The 16,076-nt window shown below is 63.3% G+C and overlaps 1 protein-coding gene across 4 annotated transcripts in view; it reads left to right on the top strand.

Annotated features, from left to right (window-relative positions):
- The window catches only part of HTT (huntingtin), a 93,521-nt gene that overhangs the window by 53,666 nt on the left and 23,779 nt on the right, over positions 1–16,076 (top strand). For all 4 annotated transcript variants that reach the window (XM_079767500.1, XM_079767499.1, XM_079767498.1 and 1 more), the window contains 15 exons: positions 158–268; positions 1,546–1,623; positions 1,961–2,184; positions 3,216–3,294; positions 3,396–3,557; positions 4,601–4,656; positions 6,563–6,711; positions 7,393–7,529; positions 9,015–9,131; positions 10,423–10,545; positions 10,816–11,051; positions 11,911–12,053; positions 12,602–12,809; positions 14,473–14,611; positions 15,828–16,007. In XM_079767500.1, coding sequence (XP_079623626.1) covers positions 158–268; positions 1,546–1,623; positions 1,961–2,184; positions 3,216–3,294; positions 3,396–3,557; positions 4,601–4,656; positions 6,563–6,711; positions 7,393–7,529; positions 9,015–9,131; positions 10,423–10,545; positions 10,816–11,051; positions 11,911–12,053; positions 12,602–12,809; positions 14,473–14,611; positions 15,828–16,007 — 2,142 coding nt within the window. The remainder of the gene's footprint in view (positions 1–157; positions 269–1,545; positions 1,624–1,960; positions 2,185–3,215; positions 3,295–3,395; positions 3,558–4,600; positions 4,657–6,562; positions 6,712–7,392; positions 7,530–9,014; positions 9,132–10,422; positions 10,546–10,815; positions 11,052–11,910; positions 12,054–12,601; positions 12,810–14,472; positions 14,612–15,827; positions 16,008–16,076) is intronic.

Raw genomic sequence — 16,076 nt, 5'->3', positions numbered from 1 at the left:
AGATATTGGGAGCGTGATTTCCTTCCCCAGGCATTTCCCAGACAGACAGACAGACAGGACCCCCAGCTGGCGTGTGCGGGGCTGCTGGGTGTGTGCTGCCCCCATTGAGACGCCCCGACGTGACGGTGCAGTCATCGTTTCTCCCCCTTCCCCCAAGGTCACCTTGGACCTTCAGAACAGCACGGAGAAGTTTGGGGGCTTTCTGCGCTCGGCCTTGGACGTGCTCTCTCAGATCCTAGAGCTGGCCACGCTGCAGGACATCGGGAAGGTGCGAGTGTCTTTTCTTCTCGCTGAGCCGCCGCTGCCACACGCCGGCACCTGGGCCGAGTGCCTGGGGCGGCTGGTGTGGGCCCGGCACCCGGGGCGGCTGGTGTGGGCCTGGCACCCGGGGTGGAGCAGCAGCTGGGGAGGCCTCCGTGCCCACGGCTTTGTCACGGCGCCTGGCCCTGAGCTGGTGGGGTTCCTGTGACCCATCTTCAGCTGGTCACTGCATTGGCTTTGACCCGCTTTAGTCCAGAAATGGAGGCTTCACACTGCTGGCCCAGGCCTTCGCCTTCGCCAGTGGAAAGGGCACACAGACCTGGGAGGGCGCACGCCGCCCTGCGTGCCTCAGCACGCAGCCGAGCCGCAGGAGGACTTGGTCCCGAGTCCAGCCGCCGCCCCCCCCCCCCCCCCATTCTCTAAGGAAACGGTCAGACATGGAGGAGAGTTTAGAGAGCGTGTGGCGCCCGCCCGCTGCAGACGGCGTGCTGCGGGGTCCACGTCCTTTTTTTTTTTTTTTAATATATTTTATTGATTTTTTACAGAGAGGAAGGGAGAGGGAGAGAGAGTTAGAAACATCGATGAGAGAGAAACATCGATCAGCTGCCTCTTGCATGCCCCCTGCTGGGGATGTGCCCGCAACCAAGGTACATGCCCTTGACCGGAATCGAACCTGGGACCCTTGAGTCCGCAGGCCGACGCTCTCTCCACTGAGCCACACCGGTTTCGGCTCCACGTCTTACTTGGAACCTGAGTCCCAGGTGCCGGGCCTTTGAACATGCGGCCCTTTTGGTGAAGCACCGGCTCTAACCGAGCTCCAAACCTTTTCCTCGATGGCCATAGCCACCGGCCTTCACCGGCACGCACATCCACGCAGCTGCTCAGTCACGCCGTGCCTTTGCCCATGGCCGTGGTGCGGCCCTGGTTTCTGTGGCGGGCACGGCTCTGGTCTGGGGGTGCTCAGTGACTGTCCCTCAGAGTGGAACTTGCCGGAGGTGGGCGGCGTCCCACCCCGCGAGACCTGCCTGGCGCCCTGTCTACGATGGCCCCCTCCCCACCCTCTCCTCCTCCCCGGCCGCAGCTCCTGCAGACTCTGTCACGCCGTGGCCTCTCGGTGTTGGGTGCCCGCAGTGGGGCCTGGGCGGTGGTGGTCAGTGTGTGGCGGGCGCGGGGTCAGTGAGCGGCGGGCGTGGTAGCTGGGAGTCGGTCTTGAGGGCTTGCAGGCTCGGCGTACCGCGGGAGCGAGCGTCCCCAGCCCCCCTGCAGCGCCCGCTTCCCCCGCAGTGCGTGGAGGAGATCCTGGGCTACCTGAGGTCCTGCTTCAGCCGGGAGCCCACGATGGCCACGGTCTGCGTCCAGCAGGTGAGGAGGACTCTTTTCTCAGCCCCCGTCCCGGCATGACGCGGGGCTGCTGTCACGGGAGGTGGCGCTCTGCGCGGCCTGGGCGGTCATCATGGGCGGGGCCTCTGCTGACCCTCCTACGCGGCCGTGTCCCGGGTGTCAGGATGCCCGGTCTCCTTCACAACTCGAGACCACAGGGTCGTTGGTGAAGGTGAGGGCAGCACCTCACGGTGTGAAAGGGGTTCTCAGCGGGAACCCCATGTCTGCATCCCCCCGCTGCCCCCCCCCCCCCCCCGGCTTCCTGTGGGCGTGGGGCTCGTGCTGTGTGCAGGCGTGCTGACGGCTCCTCTCTCTCTAGCTGCTGAAGACTCTCTTTGGGACAAACCTGGCCTCCCAGTGCGATGGCTTGTCGTCCAACCCCGGCAAGTGCCAGGGCCGAGCCCAGCGCCTCGGCTCGTCCAGCCTGCGGCCCGGCCTGTACCACTGCTGCTTCATGGCTCCCTACACCCACTTCACCCAGGCCCTGGCGGACGCCAGCCTGCGCAACGCCGTGCAGGCCGAGCCGGACCTCGCCGCCTCGGGGTAACCCTCCCGCGGCGCTCGGGGCAGGAACGGCCGTGGGGGACACACGAGAGAGCAAGCAGGGACTAACTTGTGAGAAACAGAGACAGGAGCCAGCGTCCCCGAAGGGCCTGCTCCGTCCAGGGACCTCTGGGGAACGTGCTGCCACGGAGTCGCTGCAGGCACGGCCCGCCTGCCCCGGAGCGCGGCCAGTGAGGGGCCCTGGGCTGGGCCAGAGGACGCGGCGGGGGTGCTGCCGAACCTTGGCGAGCCCGTCCGCGTGTGAAGGCCTTGGTGTTTCCCGGTGCGCCCTGCACGCCCTACGTGAGGGCCGGGCATCGTGCCACTCTCGGGGTCACTTCAGGTGAAGGGGCACCTCGCACGGGGCACGGCGGTGCGCAGAGGTGTGGGCGTCGGGCGCCCTGGTGGCACCTGTGCTTTGTGACTTGGCGGCTGGCGTCTCTCCGCCTGCACTGACGGCCGTGGTTCTGAGGCCTGCGGCCCGGCGGTGAGCCGTCTCTGGCACGACCCAGTCCTGAGCAGGCGTTTGAGTTCCGTGCGCAGGAGCAGGAGAGCATGTTCCCCTTCCGTAGGTCAGTGAGGAACGGCCCAAGTCAGAGCTGTAGAGTCAGGGCCGCGGGCGGGCCGGCCTCCCGTCGGGACCTGCTTGCTGTATGGCCACGCCTCAGGGGCAGGCTCTGTGAACGCTTTGAGAACACGGGTGTAAATAACAAGCAGGTGTGTGCGGGGGTCACGGTCCTTTCATAGCTGTTTCTCACAAAGAGAAGCGTGTGATTGATGTAAGTATGTAAACAAAAAGTTTTCCAAGAAAACAAAGTGCTATCTCCCGACTCCCTGACTCCTGCAATGGCTGTCACCTTCCAGCCCTGCCGCGGGGCTGCGTGTCAGTGCCCTGACACGGCGGGAGCTGCGAGGATCCCCCCACCCCCCGCAGGCGGCCGGGACTCACAGCAGCCTGGCTGTCCTTTTAGGAAGAGCTGACCGCGGGTGTGCTGAGTCCCGCCGAGTAGTGAGGGCGTTCTCGTCGGCAGGTGGTTCGACGTGCTGCAGAAGGTGTCCACCCAGTTGAAGACAAACCTCTCCAGCGTCACAAAGACGCGTGCAGACAAGGTACGCGGGGCGGCCTCAGAGCGCGGGGGAGGCGGGCTGGGCGCCCGTGCGGCCGGGTCCTTTCCGCGGGGGCGCGCTCACGGCGCTCTGCCTCGTCCTAGAACGCCATTCACAGTCACATCCGGCTGTTCGAGCCTCTGGTCATAAAGGCGCTGAAGCAGTACACGACCACCACGTCCGTGCAGCTGCAGAGGCAGGTCCTGGACTTGCTGGCGCAGCTGGTGCAGCTGCGGGTCAACTACTGTCTTCTGGATTCAGACCAGGTTTGTCACTCGGTCTTTCGTCCCCCGTACTGTTCGCGACTTAGTGGAGTGGCCACAGAGACTCCGCCGCTACCTGCTGCAAGCACGGCGCTGTTCCTCCCGCCGTCTCCGTCTCACCAGGACGGGCCTGCCGCGCATTGGCCTCAGCAGCGCCCGCCCTCGCCCCAAGGTCTCCCCATCTGTTCTGGGCTGTTGGGGTCACCCTGGACCCCGGTCACATTTGCCAGAGGCTCTCCCATAGCTGTTCAAGGCGGCACGACGCGCTGCTTCCTCCTCCGGAAGCCGCCTCTGTCACGTGAACGCTGAGGGTCGCCCGAGCATCGACAGGCCTGCTTCTCGGCAGCGCTGAGCCCTTCGGCAGCCTGCGCCTCCTCTGGCCGACGCTTCCCGCCTCGGCCCGCACAGCTCCGGCCCGCCACCGGCCTTGGGAGCGTTGGGGCTTGGCCAGGAGCAACCCCTCACGTTGGTTCTCCTTGCTCTCGCCACTCGGTGCCCTGGCTCCGCAGTTCTCGGTGCCGCGCAGGTTTCCCGAAAGGGTGGGGAGCGAGCTGCGGACCACTGAGCTCCGTTCCGATTGATGGAGCGCCTGCTGTGTGCGGGGGTCACAGGGCCGAGGGACGCAGCGGGCGAGGCAGCTCCGTGTCCGGTTGGGTGAGCAGGCGGTGCTCGGAATGGAGTGGGACCACCGTTGGCTCTCACGCGGGCCTGACGCACGGCATCTGCTCCTGGGCCATCCTGCACCACCCACGCCCTGCGTGGGGCTCCTCGAGCTGCACAGGAGGCCCTGGTGTGGCGGGTACTGCCCGGTGTCCCGAGTTCGTTATTTGTTCTCCTGAGAGGTCTCTCCTCCGTGTTCAGAAATGTTTGCAGGGGTCCTGGGAGGGTCCGAAACTCCTGTCTGACGCAGTAAACGCGTTTGCGTTCTTGTGCACAACAGGCTCATCTGCTGTCAGGAAACCTGTTAGACATTTACACACGTGGGTGGGCGCGAAGGAGCCTGGGGCACGTTTTCGTGTGGAAGTGACGTTTCTCTCCTGCTGCAGGTGTTCATTGGGTTCGTGCTGAAGCAGTTTGAGTACATTGAAGTGGGCCAGTTCAGGTAATGGCGTTTTCTTATTTTACACTTCTGTTCTTGTTACGTAAGTTCATGTAGTTTTAGATATTAACACGAACGTACTTTAAAGGATCGCTAGGCATTTAAAAAAATGTTTTTATTGATTTTTTCTTAGGGAGATGAAGGGAGAGGGGGAGAGAGAGAAACATCTATGATGAGAGAGAATCATGGATCAATTGATTCCTGCACGCCCCACTCTGGGGATCGAGCCCGCAACCCAGGCATGTGCCCTGACCTGGAATTGAACCCGAGACCCTTTGGTCATGGGGCAACGCTCAACCAATTGAGCCACAGCAGCCAGGGTGGATTGTTAGGCATTTTTGCTAGGTATTTTTTTAATGGAAGTCTGACTAATATGCTATGCATTTTTGTTTCTCTTAAAAATTAATGAGGCCTGGCCGGTGTGGCTCACTGGTTGAGCGTCGACCTATGGGCCAGGAGGTCACAGTTCGATTCCCGGTCAGGGTACATGCCTGGGTTGCGGGCTCAATCCCCAGAGTGGGGCGTGCAGGAAGCAATTGATCCATGATTCTCTCTCATCATAGATGTTTCTCTCTCTCCCTCTCCCTGCCTCTCTGAAATTGATGGAAATATATTTTTTAAATGAATGGGTATCTGAAGGCTAGTCTAGAAGCTGTTCGGCATCTGTTAATCACAGGTGCTGTCAGTTTTCATTTCACGTTTCAAAGCATCTAATTATGGTAGTTGCTAAATGAAGTCTGGTCCGCTGAACACTAGCTCTTAATCTTAAAGAGCAGCTGTTTAGATGTGGTTGGCTTTAGCAGAGGCAATTGCCATGCAGTTATGTCCGTTAGAGCTTTGCTCGCTACATAGGAAGGGTTAATGCTTCCTCCTGGCAGTTATGGGTGTATAATTGTTGAAAATTAAAATTCTTTTAATCCTCACCTGAGGATATGTTTTGATTTGAGAGAGAGAGAGAGAGAGAGAGAGAGAGAGAGACATTGATCGGTTGCTTCCTGTGCGTACCGCAACGGGGGATCCAACCCACAGGCTAGGTATGTGCCCTGACTGGACTTGGACCCACAGCCTTTTTGTGCACAGGATGCTGCTGCAACCAATGAGCCTCCGGCAGGGCTCCCATCCGTTAGCTTCTGAGCTGCTCAGTGAGCAGTGGGGTCCGTGCCGAGGACAGGGCCTGGGCTGCTCAGTGAGCAGTGGGGTCCGTGCCGAGGACAGGGCCTGGGCTGCTCAGTGAGCAGTGGGGTCCGTGCCGAGGACAGGGCCTGAGCTGCTCAGTGAGCAGTGGGGTCCGTGCCGAGGACAGGGCCTGAGCTGCTCAGTGAGCAGTGGGGTCCGTGCCGAGGACAGGGCCTGAGCTGCTCAGTGAGCAGTGGGGTCCGTGCCGAGGACAGGGTCTGAGCTGCTCAGTGAGCAGTGGGGTCCGTGCCGAGGACAGGGTCTGAGCTGCTCAGTGAGCAGCGGGGTCCGTGCCGAGGACAGGGTCTGAGCTGCTCAGTGAGCAGCGGGGTCCGTGCCGAGGACAGGGCCTGGGCTGCTCAGTGAGCAGCGGGGTCCGTGCCGAGGACAGGGCCTGAGAGGCCTGGGGTCTAGAGTCCCGCTTCTCATCCTGGCCATGACGCCGTGACTGTGAGCGGGTTCCTTTTCCTTCTCGGTCAGTTTCTCGGACTCAAGAGCGAGGAGCTGAGGGAACCGAGGAGCCGGCTCTGCTGGGCGCCAGGGCTGCCGGGTGCCCTCTGCTCTCAGCCGTGTGCGCGGGCTCTGTGCGGACGGGAAGGCGCGTGCCCCACGGACTGAAGGAGCCCGCTAGGCTCCTCGCGTGCGCGCTCTCGCTTCCCACGGAGGCTGCGCTTGCTTGCTTGGTCGTGTTCTCCGTTCTGGAAGGGAGTGTCTGATGGCTGTCCGTTTCTAGGGACTCGGAGGCGATCATTCCCAACATCTTCTTCTTCCTGGTCCTCCTGTCTTACGAGCGCTATCACTCCAAGCAGATCATCGGGATCCCCAAGATCATCCAGCTGTGTGACGGCATCATGGCGAGCGGCAGGAAGGCCGTGACTCACGGTAACGGGACAGCCCTTCGCTGCGGCTCCCTCCTCCTGGCGTGCCCGTGTCCGCACTGCTCTGCTCTGCTGCCTCTGTGTGCGCGCATGGGTGCATGTGCACGCGTGTGTTCACACGTGTGTGCCTGTGCATGTGGCGGGGGCACACTCTTTACTCTGAGGAGTTAGAATCTACTTAAGTGAAAGTAGAGACGCAGCAGAACGCGGTGAGGTAGATAGGGCCTGACGTAAACACTGGTCCTTCCTGACGAACGCGGACAGCCCAGCTTCCGCAGGACTTTGGGGTGCTCCCTGCTGTGTCGGGAGGCACGGCTTCTCCCAGACGTGCTCTCGGGCTTGTCCCGGACGTGCGCTCGGGCTTCTCCCGGACGTGCGCTCGGGCTTCTCCCGGACGTGCGCTCGGGCTTCTCCCGGACGTGCGCTCGGGCTTCTCCCGGACGTGCGCTCGGGCTTCTCCCGGACGTGCGCTCGGGCTTCTCCCGGACGTGCGCTCGGGCTTCTCCCGGACGTGCGCTCGGGCTTCTCCCGGACGTGCGCTCGGGCTTGTCCCGGACGTGCGCTCGGGCTTGTCCCGGACGTGCGCTCGGGCTTCTCCCGGACGTGCGCTCGGGCTTCTCCCGGACGTGCGCTCGGGCTTCTCCCGGACGTGCGCTCGGGCTTCTCAGCAGAGCTCTGTCCGCAGCCATCCCGGCCCTGCAGCCCATCGTCCACGACCTCTTCGTCCTGAGAGGGACCAACAAGGCTGACGCGGGGAAGGAGCTGGAGACCCAGAAGGAGGTGGTGGTGTCGATGCTCCTGAGACTCATCCAGTACCATCAGGTCAGGGGCCCGCGGGGCCGCCTCCGTTACCGTGGGTGTTGCTCTGGGCCAGCTGGGGCCGGGCTGGGGGGCCCGGAGGGTCTGTCTGAAGCAGCGCCGCCCCGTGGGGAGGCCCGCCTGGCGGACCGCACGTCCGTCAAGAAGGGGGTACCGCGAGGCCCTCTTTTCCGAGGAGGACGGGCCAGAACCCCGAGTGGCCGCGTGAGCGCTCGCTCTCAGCTGGTTCTGGTTCTGCCGTCCTCAAGGCGGACGAGAGCCTCGGGCGGCTGGAGGCGGTGGAGTGCAGAGAGCTGCTTGCTGTGACTCCCCTCCCAGCGTGCCCAGCGGCCGGCCTCACTCACTGTCCTTCCTTCCGGCGATTGGTCCCAACCTGTGAAGTCAGGAGCTTTCTCAGCGCACTTCCTCTCTGCTGTCCATGGCTCAAGCTCGGTCACAATTAAACGTGTGGTGTTTCGTTACGTCCCATCACCACCGTAATAGGCACGCCTGCCCAGAGCTGTGAGCGCCGCCCGCTCTCGGCCAGCACGCTGGGCCGGGGGCCGGGGAGTGGCTGCCCCGTTCTCGGCCTGGTTTGCGGGTGAACAGAGGGGGCTGGCCTTGGGTAGGGGGGCCGCTGCGGGTGTTCTCGCGCAGTAAGGGCACAGCCACGGGCCTGGAAGGGAGAGGTGAGTGGGACGGGGTGGTCGGGGCTTGGTAGGGGGTGGGCTTACATGGCTGCCTCTCTTTTTTCTTTTTTAATATATTTGATTGATTTTTACAGAGAGGAAGGGAGAGGGAGAGAGAGTTAGAAACATCGATGGGAGAGAAACATCGATCAGCTGTCTCCTGCACACCCCCACTGGGGAGGTGCCTGTAACCAAGGTACATGCCCTTGACCAGAATCGAACCTGGGACCCTTTGGTCCGCAGGCCGACGCGCTATCCACTGAGCCATACCGGCTAGGGCGGTGCCTCTCTTTTATAGCAGTTGTATTTTAGAGACCTGATGGGCAAGCTTCTCCATCTACTCCATTCTCGTTTTCTGTAAACAAGCAGGTAAAGGTTTTTAGCTTCGCAGGCCGTGTGGCATCAGTTGCGTCTGCAGTTCTGGGCAAGAGCCCTAGTCAGCGTGCTCACCAGGGCCAGGCCCTGAGCTGCCTCTGAGAGGCGGTGCCCCCGTGGGCGATGCCTGTGGGAGGACCCAGCTGAGGGCAGGCCCCTGAGGGCGTGAGGCCGCAGGATGCTGGGTCGGGCCGTGTTGGGGTTGCCAGACGTGGGTGTGTTGTTTCCGTTTTGTGCCATTTCTTTGGTTATGAAGTCTCGTAGCTCCACAGGAGTAGGCGGTGCGGGCCCTCGAGGATCTGCTCCTGGCCCCGTGTCCTAGGGCCGGGTTCTTGGCTCGTCAGGCCCTCGCTGGGGTCAGGTGGCTTAGCCCTGGCCGCCGCCCCCCCCCCCTCCCGCCCGCTGACGGGCGAGTGGGGAGGAGTGACAGCCCCCCCGCCCGCAGGTGCTGGAGATGTTGATCCTGGTCCTGCAGCAGTGCCACAAGGAGAGCGAGGACAGGTGGAAGCGGCTGTCGCGGCAGGTGGCCGACATCCTCCTCCCGATGCTCGCCAAGCAGCAGGTGGGCCGCGCAGGGGTCGGCCTCTCCTTCACGCTCGGGTCCATCGCCCACAGCAGTGTCCGCGCGGGTCCCGGGACAGGGGAGCTTCCGTTCCTCAGTGAGCTGCTCCCGCTCTTGTCCCCGCTGTCCAGTGTGGGACCCGGGCCCAGGGAAGTCGTGTCCCCATTAATCCCTAGAAGGGCCGACATCTTCCTCCTTTTCACTGAGGAGGGCGTGGGGGAGGGACAGCCAGTGTGGGAGGAAGGGCAGGGCAGGCGGCCTGGGCTCTTAAGCCAGGGGGGAGCGGGCAGCCCTGGCTGCTGAGAGGCCGGCCGTGCGCCCCGGGGCCTCAGGTGGCACCTGGCCGACCAGGAGGCGGTGGAGCCCCGCTGGGGGGGGTTACCCTAAGAAGGGGTACACGTGGGTGGCTCCCCAGGAGGAGAGGGGTGGGTGGGGAGGGCTGGCCTGCGTGTGCACCGAAGGCAGGAACGGGGTGTTGGCGATGCTGGACCCCAGAAGTTGCCACACTGGTGCCCCGAGCAGCGGCATAGCGCCAGTCGAGGCGGCGGGGGCTCGAGGTCTCTGTCCCCTGGCGGTGGAGGAGGCTCAGCGCAAGGACGCGTTCAGACCTGCCGGGAAGGTCACCTCTCTCCAGGGCTGTCGTTGGCTGTGTAGACATGGGTGACGGCGACAGAGCTGGAGCAGCCCGGCCCGCTGCACCCGAAGCTGGGCCTTCGCGCAGAAGGCTTTGCACCGCCAGCACGTTGGACTGGAACCCTGTTGCTTTGGGGTCCGCCGTTGTGTCTCTCAGGGGAAAGCAGGGCATCATGTGGTTTACCAAACGAGTTAACAAAAGGCCTCCCGACGTGGAACAGTGGAGAAGGCGAAGGAGGAGGCCGCGCAGCCGTCGGTTGACGTTGGTCACTCGGCGCTGCGGGGTGGGGTGCAGGGAAAGCAAAGGGAAAGGAAGAGGGCGTGTGCGTTGGTCCCACCTAGGAAAACTGCACAGGTGCACGGGGCGGCTCCCGGGGTGCTGACGGTGTTGGGGTGCAGATCCAGCTGATTTTTTTTTTGGGGGTCTTTTACGTGTTTGAATCTTTTAAAGAAAACATACGTTGTTTGAATAATAAAACTCCGCAGGGAAAGATCTGCGTTGTGGGAAAACGCAGCGGAGACGCGGCGTTCGGAAGCGTGTTTGCTGGGTGGGCTGCGAGCGCTGGCCCTCCTTCCGTGCCGGTGCTGACGCGGGGGGCAGGTCGCCGGGCCGGGGCCACCGGTGTCATGTCCGCCTTTGGTTGTTCACTTGCCGCAGATGCACATTGATTCTCACGAAGCCCTCGGCGTGTTAAACACGCTGTTTGAGATCCTGGCCCCGTCCTCGCTGCGGCCCGTGGACATGCTTCTGCGGAGCATGTTCGTCACTCCAGACTCCATGGTGAGTGCCTGCCTCCCCCCCTCATTTCCCCCCCCCCCCCCCCCCCTGCGCCCCGGGCTCAGCCGGTCCCTGGGCTGGGCGGCCTGGGCCTGGCGTTTTACCCCGTCCCTGCGGCGGAGACGCAGCCTGGCTGGGACCAGCCTTCAGAACCCGCGATGCCGGGTGTGTGGGTGGAATGGTAGAAGCGGTGGCTTGTTCATCAGATCGGCCGGCGATCAGAACAGCGTGATCCTCTGTCCTTCCCATGACCGGCGCGTTTCCTCTCCTCAGGCGTCGGTGAGCACCGTCCAGCTCTGGGTCTCGGGAATCCTGGCCATTTTGCGGGTCCTCATCTCCCAGTCGACCGAAGACATCGTCCTCTCCCGCATCCAGGAGCTGGCCCTCTCCCCGCACCTGCTCTCCTGCCCCGTCATTGCGCGGCTCCGGGACGGGGACGGGGACTCGGCACCCGCAGGACACAGCGCGGGCAGACAGGTGAAGACTTTGCCGGAAGAGACATTCGCTAGGTAGGCTGCGTAACGACCCTTTCTCCTCCCTCGCCCTCCGGGAGTCACGTGGTGTTTGGCGATCAGAGTCGGGACTAGCCCTCGTCTTCCTCAGCTGCCCTGCCGGGGGCCTCGGTTCACGCCTCTCTCCTGCTCAGTCCCATCCGGCCCCGGGTCTTGCCTGGCGACACTCACTGCCGCGGTGGGTGGGGCGGCGCCGTGGGTGCAGGGATCGGGCGGCGCTGCTGCAGAAGCTCAGAGTCCAGGAGGACCCACTGGGAGTGGTCTGATTCTCCTTCCCACGAGGTGCGGGCCCGGGATCGGAGGGTCAGGTCGTGTCTGCCCCCAGTTGTTCAGAGGCTCCTGGGCGCACGCTGTGCTGGCGGTGTGTGCCCACCGTGGCCGCACTCGGGGCCCCGCCGAGGCAAAGCAGCTTGGAGGACGTGCCGTGGGTGCAATTCTGCCGCGCGTACCTTCCTGCCGGGGCCACCATACGTGTCTTTAGCCGCCTCCCGTGGCCATCGGTGGGGTGCGGGCTCTGCGGAGAGGGGCCCGGAGGCCTGCATGGCGCCTGCTGCGTGCAGGGTCACACGGAGATGGATGAGTGGCGATCCTGTGCCGTGCCGTCAGCCTCCTCACAGCCTAGGGCCCCGCTGTCCTCCTGGCAGGTGCTGAGGGTGGCACGGTCGCTGCCAGCTCCCAGGGAGGAGGGAGAGGTGCATAGAGGCAGGGATTCCGCCCGGGGTTGGGCTCACACGTTCCATTGCTTCCCTCACACCTACTCTCCACACTGTGTCTCCTGTGTGTTTTACACACACGGACAGGAGACGCCGTGCTCTGTCACACCCCTCCGTCACGCCACCGTCCCCCTTTTCCGCAGGTTTCTCCTGCAGCTGGTGGGCATCCTCCTAGAGGACATCGTCACGAAGCAGCTCCGAGTGGACATGAGCGAGCAGCAGCACACTTTCTACTGCCAGGAGCTGGGCACGCTGCTCATGTGTCTGATCCACATCTTCAAGTCTGGTGGGTGCCCCGCCCCCGCCCCCGCCTGCGAGAGTGTCCCCTCCCGACCACGCCGGGCGCAGGCCCACAGGGAAGCCAGGTCGGCGGGAGAGGCGTGCTGAGCTGTCCAAGGGAGCGCTAGAATGACGTCATTCCCGGGGGGTGGCTCCAGGCGCTAGGAGGGTGCTGCGGGGAAACTGGTGGGCGGGGTCCCACGGGGTCTGCCCCTAAGGGTGTAGGCGCCCAGCCCAGCGTCCTGGTAGCCCTGGAGCCCACCTGGCCCTCAGCCTTCAGCAGCCTGCCGAGTGCCGAGCCGGGATGGAGCACCGGCCGCCCTCTCTGCCGCCGGCTGTGGCCCACGTGGCCTCTGTCGTTGCCGCCCCTCGGTTCTCAGCAGGAGCCGGTTGGTGGGCAGGAGTGGGTGCAGGGGCCGCCTGCCCTCTGAGTGCGTCTGCAGGAAAGAGCCGTGCGCAAATCCTTGACGTAAAACCTCCTGGCTCCGCTGTGCCGGGCCTCAATGAGGAGTGAAGGTTTTCCTTTAATCTGCGTGGCTTTGGGTTTGTTTCTAGGAATGTTCCGGAGAATCACAGCAGCCGCCTCCAGGCTCTTCACGGCCGACGGCGCGGACGGCAGCTTCTACAGCCTGGAGAGCTTGAACGCGCAGGTGCGCTCCATGATCCCCACACACCCGGCCCTCGTGCTGCTCTGGTGCCAGATCCTGCTGCTCGTCAGCCACACGGACTACGGCTGGTGGGCCGAGGTGCAGCAGACACCCAGGTACGCCTGCCCGCCCGCCGCCCGCCCCGCCGCGGAGCCGCCGAGGCTGGGGCTTGGCCGGTCGCCATGGCCTTTGTGAGGGTTCTGCGTGCATCCATCTTTCTGTCGGACACCATTGTAGAGAAACATGTGGTCTGACTCCAGGCACTGGGAGCCCAGAGCCCGCGCCGCTGCAGTGGGATGTCTGTCCTGCGGGCCATTCCTGCCGCCGCCTCCCCTGCTAGTTCTCCTCAAATTGGCTCCAGAGCACCCTGACTCTCAGTGAGAGGGGCTCTCTGCTGCGGAGGCCCTGAAGTAATTATGTGGGAACATTCAGGGCGCTTTGGAAGTACCTTGTGGCTCATTCTGTAAGAAGACTTGCTCGCCACCTGATCGTGGGTGGCCCTGTCTTCACAGGGACTTTTCTGGGGTAAGCCTCAATTTCGAGGCGCTCCCTCACTCAGACATTTGATTTGTACTCACACAGAAACAAAAGCTTTGATACCCCCCACCCCCCGCGGAGTCCTCAGGGCAGTGTTTCTGGAAGGCTGTGGGCCCACAGCGGGGAGCGCGCTGCAGGGGGAGGCTGCGGGCGGCCGGGCTGGGCGGCTCTGTGCGGGGGTTAATTTTTGCCAACGACCTAACGTAAGGCTGAAGAGTCGTGTTTCTCCTCACAGATCACCCTTTAGCGTTACTTGTTAAAAACACGTCCTTTCTCTGTTGGTTACCTGGCACTCTTGTCAGACGTCAGCTGGGTGCGTGCCTGGGTTCCCTGCCTGACTCCACGTCCGTCCGTCCCCGGCAGCACCCGCCCCGGGAGGCCTGCTCTTCCTCCTCGGACGGCCTTGGCTCTCTTGCTGCCTTTGCGTTCCCACGTCTGTGCCTTAGAGTCCGGTTCTCAGCTGGCCGCACAGGCCCGCTGGGTGTGGACTGGGACCGCAGTGACTGTGGGTGAATGTGGGGGGAATTGCCATCTTAACGATACTGAGTCGTTTGGTCTTTGAACATGGCCTACCCATTTGTTTGGGTCTTTAATTTGCCACAACATGTTGTGTTTTTCTAAGTGTTACACACATCTTACAGATTTGTTCCTGAGAATTTTGTTTCGTGATGCAATCCTAAGTGTTTCCTTTTCCCGTAGCGTGTGGTAGCCCATGGCCATGCAGGTGGCTTTGTGTGCTGGCCTCCTAAGCGGAGACCTTGCTAAACTCACTCAGAATTTCGAGTGGCCTTTCTGTGGCTCCTTAGGGACGGTTTCCTGTGACACGTGCCGTCACCTCTGGTTCTAAGGAGGTTTCTGTGGGGCCCAGGCGCTGTGGGCACCCTAGGGTTGTAGTGCCGCCTTGGCGCTGGGTGGAAGGAGGGACCTGAGGTCTCCTGGCGGGGGCAGCCTCATGCGGACCGAACCGGGGCCCGCAGCCAGCGAGCTGGGGATCAGTGAGCTGGCGGGCGCTCGCAGGCTTGGCCTTGCCGTCAGCGCTGTCGTTCTCTGCCTGCGAGTCCTCGTCGGTTCCCACCTGTGCCTCACTGTCGCTCAGGGGCCACCAGGAGCCCCTCTCACCCAGGCACCCGCGTGGCGGCTCTCAGTCCTGCTTCAGAGCCAGGACCAGGCCGCCCCACCGCATGTTGGACAGTGAGCTCGCTGCCGCCGGAAGCTTGTCAGTGCATCTGTCGCTCCTTCCAGACGACGCAGTCTGTCCAGCACGAAGGCACTGAGTCCCCAGATGTCTGGAGAGGAGGACGCCGAGCTGGCGTCCCAACTTGGGATGTGCAACAGAGAAATCGTCCGGCGAGGCGCGCTCATCCTCTTCTGTGATTACGTCGTAAGTGTGGACGCGCGAGGGGGGTGGGGCTGGAGAACACGGCCGATGGCGCTCTGCTGCCTGCCTGCCGCCGTCCGGCCGAAGTCCCAGTCCTGCTGACAGCAGGGAGAAGCCAGGCGTGGCCGTTAGTCACGAGCTTCCACATGTGTCTGTGGGGGTCACTCGGCACCGCTTGTCACGCTGACGGGGCGGCTGCTCCGTCCAGTCGGGGTGCTGGGCCGTCTTGTCGTGGTGAGGGACTCGGTGGGACAGTGACAATAAGGACCATAGAAGCTGGGTGCGGCTGGAGTGGGGTCCCCGTAACAGTCATTTGTCGGCTGTAGAGCAGGTGCTGGGTGTTCGTTGCTGCCTTTGAAATAGCGTTCTGTTTGAACCAATCAAAGCGTAATATGCTAATGATATGTTGAGGCCGCTCAACCGCTCGCTATGATGCGCACTGACCACCAGGGGGCAGACACTCAACGCAGGAGCTGTCCCCTGGTGGTCAGTGCGCTCCCACAGGGGGAGCCCCGCTCAGCCACAAGCCCGGCTGACAGCTGGCCAGCGCAGTGGCCCGTCTCCACTGCAGCGCTAAGGATGTCCCACTGCGGCTCCCGGACTGCGAAAGGGCCCAGGCCGGGCTGAGGGACGCCGCCGCCCCCCCCCCCCCCCCCCCCCCCCGCCCCCCAGTGCACGAATGTCGTTCACCGGGCCTCTGGTAATACATAATGCAGTTGTATTCCAAATTGGGCATTTCTCACTTCCTCATAAGCCTGAAGTGAAATTGCCTCCCTTTCAGGTTGACACGTAGGGTCCATTCATAGTTTGGACTCAGGAATTCTATCAAGACTGTGACAGTTACAGGGAGTCCTCTTCCCACTGACCTCACGGGAGGAAGCCACTGGGAAGACCCTGGCCGGCCAGCCTGGAGCCTGGGGAGCGGGTGGTGGGGATGGCGTCCGGCTCTGGGCAGGCACTGAAGGCAGCGCTCACCACTCCTGCCGCTGACGCCCCCGGGCCATTGGCTGGTGTCCCTTGGAGTCCCGGGGGTCTCACCGGAGCGGTCTCGGCGCAGTGTGTGGGTGGGGGGACAGGCTCTGTAAGGCAAGTCCCTCCCTGTCCGTCACTGGTGGGCAGGACCACGGTTGGGAATTTGCTTCCCCGCACCGCTGGCCTGCCTGTGGCTCTGGCCCACTCTCCCCGAGACTGGGGGCGAGGCTCTGACGTCTCTCCGCAGTGTCAGAACCTGCACGACTCCGAGCACCTGACCTGGCTCGTCGTGAACCACATCCAGGACCTGATCAGCCTGTCGCACGAGCCGCCCGTGCAGGACTTCATCAGCGCCGTGCACCGCAACTCCGCCGCCAGCGGCCTCTTCCTGCAGGCCATCCAGTCCCGCTGCGAGAACCTCTCGGCCGTAAGTCCCGCCGCCTGTGGGCAGTGCCAGCCGCCGGGCCGCAGTCAGGTGACGTTTTCACTGCCGACT

This window comes from Cnephaeus nilssonii (assembly GCF_951640355.1).
Source record: "Cnephaeus nilssonii genome assembly, chromosome: 1".
Taxonomy (NCBI): Eukaryota; Metazoa; Chordata; class Mammalia; order Chiroptera; family Vespertilionidae; genus Cnephaeus; species Cnephaeus nilssonii.
The sequence above is the reverse complement of the archived record's forward strand: the minus strand, read 5'-3'. Positions and strand labels throughout refer to the sequence as shown.